Source organism: Melanotaenia boesemani, chromosome 14, assembly GCF_017639745.1.
Source record: "Melanotaenia boesemani isolate fMelBoe1 chromosome 14, fMelBoe1.pri, whole genome shotgun sequence".
Classification (NCBI taxonomy): domain Eukaryota; kingdom Metazoa; phylum Chordata; class Actinopteri; order Atheriniformes; family Melanotaeniidae; genus Melanotaenia; species Melanotaenia boesemani.
This window is the reverse complement of record NC_055695.1, coordinates 17,933,324-17,946,163: the sequence shown is the minus strand read 5'-3', so window position 1 is coordinate 17,946,163 and position 12,840 is coordinate 17,933,324. Positions and strand designations below refer to the sequence as shown.

General features: G+C 39.2%; 1 protein-coding gene across 9 annotated transcripts in view; it reads right to left on the bottom strand.

Moving 5' to 3' along the window:
* The window catches only part of szt2 (SZT2 subunit of KICSTOR complex), a 71,402-nt gene that overhangs the window by 56,376 nt on the left and 2,186 nt on the right, over positions 1-12,840 (bottom strand). For 8 of the 9 annotated variants that reach the window (XM_042005369.1, XM_042005376.1, XM_042005371.1 and 5 more), the window contains exons 3-19: positions 10,777-10,950; positions 10,498-10,668; positions 10,199-10,321; positions 9,832-9,994; positions 9,259-9,365; positions 7,924-8,134; positions 7,503-7,673; positions 7,167-7,398; positions 6,951-7,080; positions 6,239-6,384; positions 5,829-5,981; positions 5,355-5,469; positions 3,862-4,067; positions 3,523-3,759; positions 565-643; positions 362-450; positions 21-189 (exon numbers count right to left, since the gene is read on the bottom strand). In XM_042005369.1, coding sequence (XP_041861303.1) covers positions 21-189; positions 362-450; positions 565-643; positions 3,523-3,759; positions 3,862-4,067; positions 5,355-5,469; positions 5,829-5,981; positions 6,239-6,384; positions 6,951-7,080; positions 7,167-7,398; positions 7,503-7,673; positions 7,924-8,134; positions 9,259-9,365; positions 9,832-9,994; positions 10,199-10,321; positions 10,498-10,668; positions 10,777-10,950 — 2,676 coding nt within the window. Of the gene's footprint in view, positions 1-20; positions 190-361; positions 451-564; positions 644-3,522; positions 3,760-3,861; positions 4,068-5,354; positions 5,470-5,828; positions 5,982-6,238; positions 6,385-6,950; positions 7,081-7,166; positions 7,399-7,502; positions 7,674-7,923; positions 8,135-9,258; positions 9,366-9,831; positions 9,995-10,198; positions 10,322-10,497; positions 10,669-10,776; positions 10,951-11,603; positions 11,621-12,840 lie in introns of those variants that run through there. The other variant, XM_042005377.1, reaches the window with a different exon arrangement.

The following is a 12,840-nucleotide window of genomic DNA, read 5'->3' as shown; positions in this document are numbered from 1 at the left end:
AGAAAGTAAGTTCTTCATACTGCCTGAGGGATCTCTTGGTATTTAAGGCCCTGAAAGTGGCGGTGCTGGTCCATGCAGTTCACCACTGTGCCGCTCTGTGGTTCCACCCAGCACTCTGTCACTAAGTTCAGCTCACTGTCCATGTCCACGGCCTCCACCTCAGTGTCATTGTCATCGTCCGTAGAAAAGCTGGAAACCCAAGAAAAGTCAGATGATGGCAGGTAGAAACATGAGTAATGATGGCTCACCCAAAGCTGAACATGTTCACACAGCGAGGCTGAATCATAAACTAAATGGGAAAATCAGACTTTCACACTGAAATAAACCAGTATTCTGTAAAGAAAATGACTGCTGGTCCTACCTGTCCTTGGTGGAGGTTGAGTGAGGTGGAAACAGGATGTACTGAACTAAACAGGAATGACTCTCTCGTTCTGTGTCACTCGACATGCCCTGATAACACATTTTAATTAATTAATACTGCAAATGCATACAGAAGCATTGGATCCCCTAGGGGTAAACCCGATAAACTCTGAAAGATTTTGGGAGGAGGTTGTTTTTTTTTACCTTCATTGGCAGCTCAATCACCATGTTGATGATGCCCTCTCCACTAGAAGCAAAGTGAAAACCTTCTGATATGTGAATCCTACAAAGATATAAAGAGAATTTCATAGCCAACCACTTCAACATTATTGTTTTATTCTACATTAAACATTAAATGGTTATATATATATATATATATATATATATATATATATATATATATATATATATATATATATATATATATATATATATATATATATATATATATATATATATATTGTTTAATTCTGTTGTTTTTTTCTGTGTGGTTTTTACTACAATTCAAAAGGATCTGGTCAGAGAGTATGAATCATTGTTCATCTCAGTTTAACCTGGTGGCAACTTGTGCAGGATAACCTGATCTACATCATAACCCTCACAGAAATTAGTTCACCAATCATTTCTCACATTCTGTGGCTCAGTCACATCTTCATTAAATTTCTAAATTATTATTTTGTCATCAACATGGTCCTACCCACTGACATAGTAAAGTTCACCACATTTACTCCACCGTTGGTTTGAACATCCTGAACTTTTAGACAATGTCTCATTCTGTCTTTGCACGTTCCTAAAACTCAGAATACAGAAACTTATATTTCAAAAATTACTTCAGATTTGATTACTTTTTTTTTATTATGATATTTATCTGTAATCAGAGGTTATCCTTCAGTGTTATTCCTACTTCCTAGAAACCAGCTCTACTTCTTCCACTATTTTAGGGTCTCAGATCTAAATAACTACCATCCTATTTCCAGGTTGCTGACTTTAGTATTTGAACCCTTTATAAATGACCAACTGAACCAGTACCAAACAATATTCTAATTAGGTTATAGATTAGGCCATAGTGCTATTACAGCCACATGCTATTACACGGGCTGAAGCAGCATCAGAGTGAGGGTCGATCATCTCTGCCTGATGCTTTCATGTTCTTTTTAGGAGGGTTGGATTTTGGGATCAACAGATATGGATTTTTTTTTTTTTTTTTTTGGGCCAATAGCTGAGACCGATTTTTTTTCCTCATCAGTCTTGGTCGGTGGTCGATACAGGCTGCCGATTATCTTGAGCCGATAATTAGAGCCAATACTGCTTTTGTTCCCTCAATTTACATAATTAAAAATGACAATAAAAATAATGTTTCGAGTCTCGGTTTGTTTGTTATATTATTTTTATTTTTAATTATTTTTTTTTTTAAAGAAACATTAATTAAAAATCTATGTTCTGAAAGTTCTTAATCCGCCCAGTGTAGGTGCTGCAGGTTAGAATAGAGGAAACAGAGACACTCTGCATTTTCTCCTGTCAGCCTGTACCGGCTCCTGTAGGTAATAATTTAGCTGCATAAATTACTCCTCCTCCTCCTCCTCCTCATCAGTCTCCTCAGAAGTTGGTCCATGTGCCAAGAAATTCCTATTAAATAGCATGAATAACATGTATGAGCTGAAAAGCAGCTGCTACAGTTTGTGTGTTTAGACAACCACCGATGAGTGAACAGCTGCTGCATCTGCACCTCACAGAAATGCTCACTTTTGACTTTACCTTCAGGTTAAATCTGTAGTGATAAATATATCTGTGCTAAATCTTTGTTTTGTATATATTAAATGAACTTAAAAAAAGAACGGCCCAGACCGTTTTGAAACGTGCATATTCAATAACTCTGTCAAATAAAATCATAAAGCTTTGCTGGTCCCTGACTTTTCCTAAAACTACATGAATTTTCATTAAAACCAGTTTTAATATTTACTATGTAAAGAACAGAAGAAATATAATCATATTCTGGTGGTTATTTTCACCACATGGGATTTTGCGCCGTTCTATTTTTAAGATTTCTGTTACTCTAGATAAGATCATGTGGAAGTATTCTGTAAAGGGTGATATGCAGAGATGGATCCATGCTGTACTTTAGAGCATACGGGACCTTGCAGGAATAAATGACCATATCATCAGGAAGTGCACTGAAACACAGATCAAAAGGTTTTCTTTGCAGTTTTCTGGCAGAGGATCGTCCAGCTTATGAGCCAGAAATATTTTTGCCTTCTCTCTGCTTTGCAGCCTTTTCAGCCATAGCATGCTGCAATCGTACGCAAAGCAGTGCATGCAAGTGAAATGAAATCAAGAATATTTATACTATCATGACAATCTACACTATTTACTGCCTTTTTTCTCCCCAGCTTTGTGCTGCAGCCACCTCTAGACTTCATAGAATAAAACAAGATGGTTTAGAACTCACTGGAATTTTTACTATACTGAAACTCTTCTATTGACTGTATAGATCAGTGGAAGGTAACTGTTGTCTATCAGCTGATCACCGATCGATCAGCTGCTGCATGAAATTATTCTGCTGTCAGAGATCTGAAAACACTGATGGCATTCAACATTATTTCATAAAAAAACATAATTTCCTTTAGTGCACACGGTAAAGTGCACTAAGTTTAAAATTTACCATTGTTTTAAAGCTATGCAGCTGACTTTCCACTTTCTAGCACTCTGCTAGTAGGGGAGGAGTAATGCACGCTGTACAACACAGAGCTGCCAGTAGATGCCTGTCTGTAAATCAGCCGATGCCGATCACCTGATTATGGATGTGCACACCATGGGGTGCCTGCAAACCGTCTTCAAGAATTTGGATCTGAATTAGCAGTATCGAGTTCTGACCAACCTAGTAGTCATTTAAAATTTTTAATCACTTGTAAATTAATATATTTACTGTAGAATTATTTATTTATGATTGTTTGGAGCTTTTCAGTTTAATACACACTAAACTTAGAAAGCTGTTTACATCTTATAACAGAATAAAAACACAGTTCCCATAAATAAAGGACAGAAGATTTAAACGCAACAGGTTCCAGCTGTCATTCTTAAAGTAGGGAAAATGCATACTTTACATAAAAAAAAATCTGTATTTTCAAATTGATAAATGCACAAGATGTGAGTGTGTGGACTCACTCAGAGAGCATGGACAGGATGTGAGCAATGGCCTGCATGGTCACAGCTGGTCCGTGGCTGCTCTGCACAGCCCACACCCACCGCTGGTGCAGAAAGTAACGCGACAGTGAGGCCAGAGTGGAGGAGGCTGTCCGGTTGGCTGCCATGCTGAGGTGCACAGCGGTGTTGGTGGGCAGTGGGAAGTTCTCCATATTGAAAATGAATGGAGTCCTGAAGTCCAGTGGCAACTTCTCATACCTGCAAAACACCAGCAATTCATTTCAGGTCAATCTTTTCAAATATTTCCACAAAAAATAAGTGGAGATTTGCTGACATTTCTACACAAAGTCATGCACTGACCTTATAAGCAACTTCTCTAGAGGTTTGGTGAGCACCACCACACACCGTCTGTCTGAAAGAGCTGACTTGGCAGCAGGGATGGAGGGAGATTTGGATGGAGATGTGTTACTAACAGTCTTCCTCTTGGTCTTTGGTGTTGCTTCTTTGTTCTGAACACGATGAGGGAAACGGAGCTTAAGGATCTGCTCTCGCAGCTCATCCACAATCTGATGACAGAAATTTAAGAGTTTGAATTTGGGTTAAACAGTAAACACTGTGAAGTTAATGCTCTCTGTGCTTGCACATATATGAGGATGTCAAAGGTGACTATTAACCCAAAATCTCCAACATAAAACAACACTGTCTCTTTGTTCATCTAACATCAGATTAGGCATGGAAGCAGCAAATATCAGGAAGGTTTAAAAAAATGCAAATATGTTCACTATGCTGTTGTATATTTTGCACACAAAAGAAAAAAAAATAGTAGATGACACCAAATTGTTTCAATGAACAGCTGAACATTCAGGCTAGATTAGTGCGACATTTTTTAAAATCAAGACTGACTCAAACATAAGAAAAAAACATATGGAAACACCAGTTTCTACATTTAAAACCTCACCAGTCTAGTGTGCAAATGATTCTGTAGGTAGAGCCTAATAAGCTGCTGATTGACAGTAAGCATGGCCTAACAAGACAGCCATAAATGGAAATAATGAAAGAACAATAAAACTTCTTAAAGATGGTAATTCGATTTAAAAAGTTGTTGGTTATTCCCAGTCAGGCGTGTCTAACATTTGGAGCAAGTACAAACTGAAAGCGATAGGAACAGAAAATGTACAACAATGTACACCATGTACACAACATGAGATGGAAACTGAAGTTAAAGCTTTTGACTATAGGAAAGAAGTTGACTGAAATGGGATTTCCATCCAGAAAAGCCAAACGTAAACCATAACCTACAATTAAACCAAACAAAACAAATTTACAGTGGGCTGAAGACAGGAAGTCATAGACTGTGGATGACTGGATGAAAATGATATTCAGTGATAAATTCCCAATCTGTATTGGACTACAGGATTTGGTGCAGGCCAAATAAAACATAGATGCCGGTATGAGGAAAATTTCCACCATCAGTAATGATAAGGGGTTGATGACAGGTAAAGGACCAAGGAAGATAGCAGTCATCGCCTATAAATACACAGGTGGACACTTCTCATGCCATAAATCAAAAAACGGCTTGTTTGTTTACCTGTTTAATACAGAATCACCTTACAATCTTATTACTAGTTCATAAAGCATTTAAAGCGTTGGCCTCATTACATCTCTGACTTTCACACTGTTTCACCAAATCAGGTCTCTTAGGTCTTTTAGTTGAACCCAGAATTTAATTAAAAAAATTATTTAAGACAAAAAAAAAAGGAGATAATATTCCCATGAAAAGAATGCGTTTAAGACACACAAGTTTGATTCTACAAGTTTAGCATCGGACACTGTATGTTTAACACTTTAAGTACCTTGTTTCTAACATGGGCTAGTGTGCCAATAGGGAAGCCCAGACGCAGAACCATGCAGGGGGTCTTTGAGATGAGACGGACCAGGTAGAAGGAGGTGGGAGGCTGGTCAGATGAACTGCGGAACCAGAAATAACTCAATATTAGATTTTTCAGGGTCATCTTTTACAGCTGAGCTGTTCTAACATGAGTGTTTTGGATCAAAAGAACAAAAGGTCAGATGACATCAGTGATACAAAACATTGCTGCTGAAGGTGCTTCACACAACTCTGCTGGAAAAATCTTGGCAATAGCTTCAAATAAACACGGGAGAAGCACTTTCATAAATCTGGATTCTAAGCATGCTGAGAATGTGAAGTTTAAAAAAAATCCAGCTAAAATCATTTAGTCAAGTCATCTACTAATCCAAATCTGCAGACTATGTTTCAGCCAGCACAGATGTGTGGAAAGAGATCTTTTCTGCATCTATTGTCCCACCTGTATATGAGTTTTACGTATGAGTACCCTTCCACCAACACAAAGCTGCTGCAGTCCCTCAGAAGAGATGTGAGAGCAGAGTGGGAGATGCGACACTGAATGGTGCTGTATCGTCCGTTGTTTCCAGGTGTGTGCAGGTGTTTGGGGACAGGCCTGAAAAAACAAAATTACACCATGGTAATCAAAAAGTCATAAGCCGCAATGAACAGAAAAAAAATGTGGCTGATATAAATACTTAGGCAATGAGTTTGAAAAAAGGCTGAGAATTTTTTTCTTTCAAACATTTTAACAGCACTTTCTTCCTTTAATCTCTTCATTTTCAGACTTTGCCCATCAGTGAAGCTGTTACTTTATCTCTGGGTCGTGCATATTGTGATTTAAAAAGTAAGAAAAGGTAACATATTCCTCACAAGTCGTGTTCAAGGATGATAGCGATGCGATGCATATGGAGCCATCTCTGCCAGAAGTTGGCATCCATGGAGAGGATTGGCTTCCAGTACGATGCAAACTGGGACTGAGAGGAGTCTTTGGAGCCACTGTGCTGCAAAGACAGGACCTGGAAAAAAAGAAAATCTTTCAGTTAGAGGAGGTAAAACTAAGTCTCCTCATTTTCTCTCTCCTCCGTCCTCCTGCCTATGATCAGGAAATGATCCGCTGCCAAACAAGAGTTAAAAAAAGTGGGCTCCAAAGTCTGGATGTCTGATTTTGTTTAATGTTATCTTGCCTTCCCCTGTCCTCGTGTCTGCCTTTGACTCTTTGACAGAATAAACTCTGGTATGTAGTGAGCAATTGTGTCTCGGACAAACACAATAAACTGAAGTGTGTTTGCTTTTAGTTAGAAACAATTAAGTGTGGACAGCGGTCATTACAAGTGTCTTAAAAATCTGAATTGTTTTGGTGAACAATCATGGAAAACTATCACAGAGTGGGAACATGTTCCACCAGCTTTACATCAGCTTGATGGTGTATGTGTATGCCCAGAACAATCAGCTTATTGCTATTATAAAAACACATCATGTAGCAGTGTGGAGACATGCATGCAGCCATAACGTAACAGTTCAGGAATGAACACAAAACACACACACACTGTTCCCAACGTTCTAGATAAGGACTGTACTGTACCGGGGTAGTAGAGCCAGGTGGGATGTAGAACAAAGGGACTCCATTTTTGGTACTCTCTGGAATCGTGTAGTTCTCAGGGATTGAATTAAACGACTGGAGGTGCACCAGCATCTGATCTGTCTGGTTGATGCTGCACACATAAAAAAGAAGGAGATGGTCAGCAGTTCTTTCAGCATCAAAATCTCCGCTGACCCTTTCCTGACGGCGATGCAGTACCTCTGAAGTGTGTTCCAGAAGCGGCGGATAACAGAGGTGCGGTACGGACTGGTGATGGGCTTCCTCTGGGTGCAGCTGATGTCATGCAGGATATCATAGCTCCCCTCCATGGTTACCTCCACCCTGGTGGTTCTTTTGGATGGATCCAGAGGCCAGGAGGCAGATGCCAGGTACTCGATAAGCATATTGTGTTTCCACAACAGAACCAGCTTCACTTCCAGCTGAGTACCACCTACAGAAATCAGAGAAAAACAATTCGACACATGAGATTTAGCCTTAAACTTGTAACAAATTTTAACATTTCTGTCTTTAATTTTAGTAAAGACAGATTTTTACCTTTTGTTAGGCTGATATCTCTGATGGTGTAGCCTTCTCTCAGTCGCACTGAAACCACACTGACTAAATGAGCATGAACTTCCTTTTCTGTGTGCTTCTTTCTCCTCATAACCAGAGCAGGGTTGCCACTGGCTGACACCAGGTGCTCATTAAACAGTTTGGGCTGGGAAACTAAAAAAAGAAACACATTAAATAACAAGTATTAGTACCTACAGAAATGGGAAATACAGCTGTCCTACAGAGGTCATAAATACTTAAATATAAAGAGAGTTGACAACATTCGGCTCAAACTTGAAACATTTTGCATTAAACTGATGCATAACAATAAAACCCAGAAGTACAACAAGAGTCCAAATCAGACAAAAAAAAAAAAAAAAACATCAAAGTAATACTGGAATAATAGTAAGCGTCTTTGTCTCACCACAGAAGTATTCAGAGTTCATAGACTCAGGGGTCTTTAGGAAGGAGTAGGTTAGGAAAGCCTTGTGGTAAGCATTCATCTCCCAGCTGTTCTGGTCCACGTCCGGACAGCTGGGCAGGTAAGACCCAAAAGTAGCTAACGATATAAACTTCATCAGCTCCACATTTGGGATGTAGCCAAAGCTGCAGTCATAGGAGTAGGCACCGCCAACCTGGACAGAGACAAACACAAGTTAAAAAGAAGTAGTAAGACTTCATTACTGCAACTCCTACATTTTTTTCTTTACTCTACACTAAGACAAATTTTTTCATTGTCAAAAAAATCTTTCTCAAAAGTTCTCTAAACATAATAGTATACAGACTTTTAGCCTCACATAACCTAATCCAAACATTGGGATGCCCCTGGGATATCATCAACAGATTTGGATAATCTGGTGGCATCTCTGTGTGCAAGGGACACAGCCGAAAACCAGTATTAGATGACAATGATCTTTGGGCCCTCAGGCAGAACTACATTTTGACTCTGTCATGACAATCACTGAATGGGCTGAATGGGAACAGTTCACCATTCCATTCCCAAAAGTACTGTCATAGAAAGAGGAGGTCATAAATTCCACTATCATCTCTGGACCAAAACATATTTAAAATTAACTGAGAAGATTAACTCAAATTTGACACTTTGTCTTCTGAACTAAAGAGAAAATGGACCATTCTGCTTGTTCACAGCGCTCAGTCAGCCTTGGGGTGGTTATCTGCTCCCATCCAGACGATGGTTTCAGGAAAGGCCTTGCAGATTTCAGCAAGAAAATGCTAAACCACACACTGCATCTATTACAACAGCATAGCTTTGTAATAGAAGAGTCCAAGTGCTTGGCCTGTCAGCAATCCAGAACATTCACTACTAGAAAATGTTTGGAGTTTAATTTGTTCAACAGGACTGTTTAGTAGCTAGAATCCTCTATCAGACCAAAATGATAAAACATTTCTCTCTCAAAGGTCCAGCAGCTGGTTCCAGAGGTTGACAGACTGTAGTTAAAAGAAGAGGAGATGCTGCACAGCGGGATACATGGAACTTTATATGATGTGTTGCTGCCATTAAATTCAATGTGTTGTTTTTTAATGAAATAGTAAAATCTCTTAAATGTGTATGATTATGTTAATAAACTCCTGATTTATGAGACTTACAGATCAGTGCGTTCTGCCTCTATTTGCATTACACACAAATGACCAACTATTTTAAAATTAGGTTTGTAAATACCATCCTGGTTTTCAGTATATTCAGAATACAAGGTTTTTACGCACAGAGCTGCAAACACTAAGACCTTCTCATCTTCACCTGTACAAAGGAGCATGCAGTGGTTCCACTCCTGAGCTGGTTCAGCAGCGTTTCACACACAGCTACATCAGGAACACTGGTCACTCCATCAGTGATTATGATGATACCTGCAAGACACAAGATAAATTTCTATTCCATCAGATTATGAGAAGAGTGTCACCTCATGTGTTGTAGACATCTTACAGTGATGGAGCATTTATTACAATGAAAAGCCAAAATCTAGAGGTTCTGCAGTATTTGTTGCAGACTTAACAGATATTAACTATCTAAGATAAATGTCTCTAAGTGTCAGAGGTCAGTTTTCTACATCTCAATTAGATTTCCTTGTTTTCTCCACCCTTGAAGGCTGTCTGTGTTTGTGGCAGGATAAACACAAACATGGAAACTGGCGGACAAGACAGAGTATTCAAAACATGCTGGTTGAGGCTGATGAGGATCTGTTATGGCTTTTAGGAAAGAAGATTTCTGCACTTATTTAATAATTCAACACCTCAGAAAGGGAGGAGTGAAGGGGACTCTTAACCTATTTAGCTCGGAGCACAATTATAAACTTGGGATATAACACAAATTTACCTGCACTGGAGTTTGGAGGCAGCAACTGAAGAGCCAAGATCCCCTGGCGTACCATGCTGACAAGACCCATATCAGCTGACACCATGGACATACCCTGCTTCCTGTGTAGCTGGTCCTCCATGTTGTTACTGTGCTGGTTTAAGCTTTGTGCTGGGTCCATTAACTACAAAGCAAAGGAATAAATAACTTAAAGAACATCAAATCAGGATACAATGATAAAGAATGAAAATGCAATATATGATACACACAGCAACAATCACTATGGGATTATAAGGCTTCAAAGATCATCACAGTGTGCAGTGATGACAGGTCTCATCTACACAGCAGTTTTTGTAATAAAATATAAAAGCTGACTACGTGAACCTACATGCTCTTGCTGTTGATGTAGGACTTCTGCAATGTTGCTCTCTAATGTTCTCAGTTGCTGGTAGATGTGATGCAAGAACTCATTCAGGTCTGTTCTATCCAGCTGGCATCCTTGCACCAAAACCTGGAAGATACACCAAGACTGTTAAGAATGCTGCGAACAACACATCAAATCAGCATGCAGAATCAGAGCAGACACCAAGTGCCAATAAATAAATACAGCCTGTACAGAAGGGGAATTCTCTCATTAGACTAATTAGATTCCCAAGTCAAGCACAAAAAAACATAATGACCTTTTACCTGATGTGAAGTGAGGCCAATAACTGATGAATAGGCCAAAATGGTGACGAAGATCTTTGGCTTGAAAATCTGATCAGTTCCAGGGACTTTGAATGGCTGAGCTAGCCCAGAAAGACACCTGGACAACGCATGGAACACTTCATCAAAGATCATCTCTCCTGTGCTGTCATCCTGCAGATTAGAGCACAACACACTTCAAATACAAACAATCCAAATCATATTGACTTGTGTCACATTTCATTCAGGTACTCATCCATAAACATTACATTTAAGTCTTACCACAATCCCTGTGGAGGGGCTGAGGTCCAGCTCGATGATGAAGCGGTACCTGCGGGCCAGGAATGTGGCCCGGGTAGATGGCATCAATACACAAGGATAAGCTGAGGGGGAGAAGTCTGGTTGCCATCCTTTAGGTAAGACGCTCAGCAAGTCCAGTTCGTTTTCGGAGTTCAGCTGGAAATGAAGACATCACTAACTTGCCATTTATAACTTTAAAAAGATCCAACTACACAAACACTTTCTCAGCTTCAGAGTGTTGAAATGCGTGGGATGACTTCCAAAAGTTTTGTTGCCTTGAAACCATTTGTTCAACCTTGTTCCTAATACTGCTGCCTCATTTAAATACAAATAGTTTGGCACTGGTGTATTACCCATACAGGCCACATATGGTGTGAAATGCTACCATGTGCTTTTTATCTCTTCATAATGAGAGCCCCCTGTATAGGGAACAGCATAAAATACATGCAGTAGATAAGATCTTGGCACACACACACTAGGTAGCACCAATTCTAACATTTATGATATCAACAAGACAGGGAGACCCTCGGCTAAAATACTCTACAAGGCATTGGTATCAAAACAAAATACAATTCAAACCCCAATCAATCTTATGTGAATGTAACAAAAACATGAGCACATCACTTTCTTCTTCACTAGAGTTTCTTCAAGTTTCGCCACTTCAAGCAAACCACACAAACAAGGTGTCAAGATGAAAGCACAAGACAACTGATTACAATGGTCTGTCACATCGCTGTGGGGCAAAAACTATGAACAAGCAGCCAGAGTCACAAAAAAATGAAAAATAAAAATCATAAGGCATGTCTTACTTTTGCTTACTCTGCTAATGTGTTCTCCTATGATTCTTGCTTCATTTGAAATCATTCATGAAGGTCCTGGAAGCTTGTGAAGATGAAAGTGGTTTACAGTGAAGTATTTACAATTCCATTTTGGAGTTTACTTCATTCTAGATTTTCTACTGGGTTCCATTAGATTTTACTCTGACATAGTAACATCTTCATTCTGACTTTCCTGCAGTAATCTCACATGTCTTGGCTTTCCTTTGAGAGGAAGATTTTACATACAGCCCTTGTAGTTGTGAAGATATAATTAATTTATTTTGGGTATGTCATTTCTGACAGGAGGCAGGAAGAGGTTAAATGACTCATTCATAACTGATACTTCATGCTATAATTTCATAATAAAAGATAACTTCACCTTGTAGTGATGTTTTTGTAAATGTTTTACTATTTTGGTTAATCTTGTTGGCATACTTGAAACTTAATATTCTTCACACATCTGACTGTACTAGCCAACCAAGTGACAGTCAACATATAACTGTAAATAACTAGGCAACGAAAAAGGGGAGTAGAGCTAGAGCTGAGCCCGTGGAATTCTGTGAGAGCACAAACACACCACAATTAGCAAATACAGCCACTTAGAAATGCCCATCGGAGAATCAGACTTAAAGTGAGTGTCCCACAAATGAAGCAGTCGGCCATAATTGGCTGCACCTGTATAAGCTGCTTTCTTCTATAACTCTCCCAGTCAGTGTGTCCCAGTCTCCCAGCTCTGACTCGGTCTATTCAGTTTTGCTACAGAACATCTCCTCCAATATGTTCCCTCTTTTCCGTGGTGCAGTAAGTTCAGTAAAAGGAAATGTTTAACATCAGTTGGCACTCCTCATACTTATAGAAGCTGGGTGACACCTAGGAACTTTACTTGGGTGCGACTGTTTTAAAACAGTGGAATAAGATTGTGGCATCATTTAGGTATGAGATCTTACATCTCTGTAGTTAATTATTTAGGCTTCATGGTAGGTTTTTAATTCTATAGTCTGTTAAACCCTGTTTGTGATTCAATTTTGATAGAAAATTGTATTTGAGGAAGTGTGTGTGTGTGTGATTGTGAGTCTCGTGATTTTGTCCCTCTGTGACCTGCTTAAACCAAATCTCATCTGTGCTCTAAATTAGCAAATTAGGCACAAAAATGTTCTTTCTCATTTGCTAAACCAACCATACTGCAGTGTGGCCTTGAACTGTCTCTCATTCCTCACTCATAGCATAT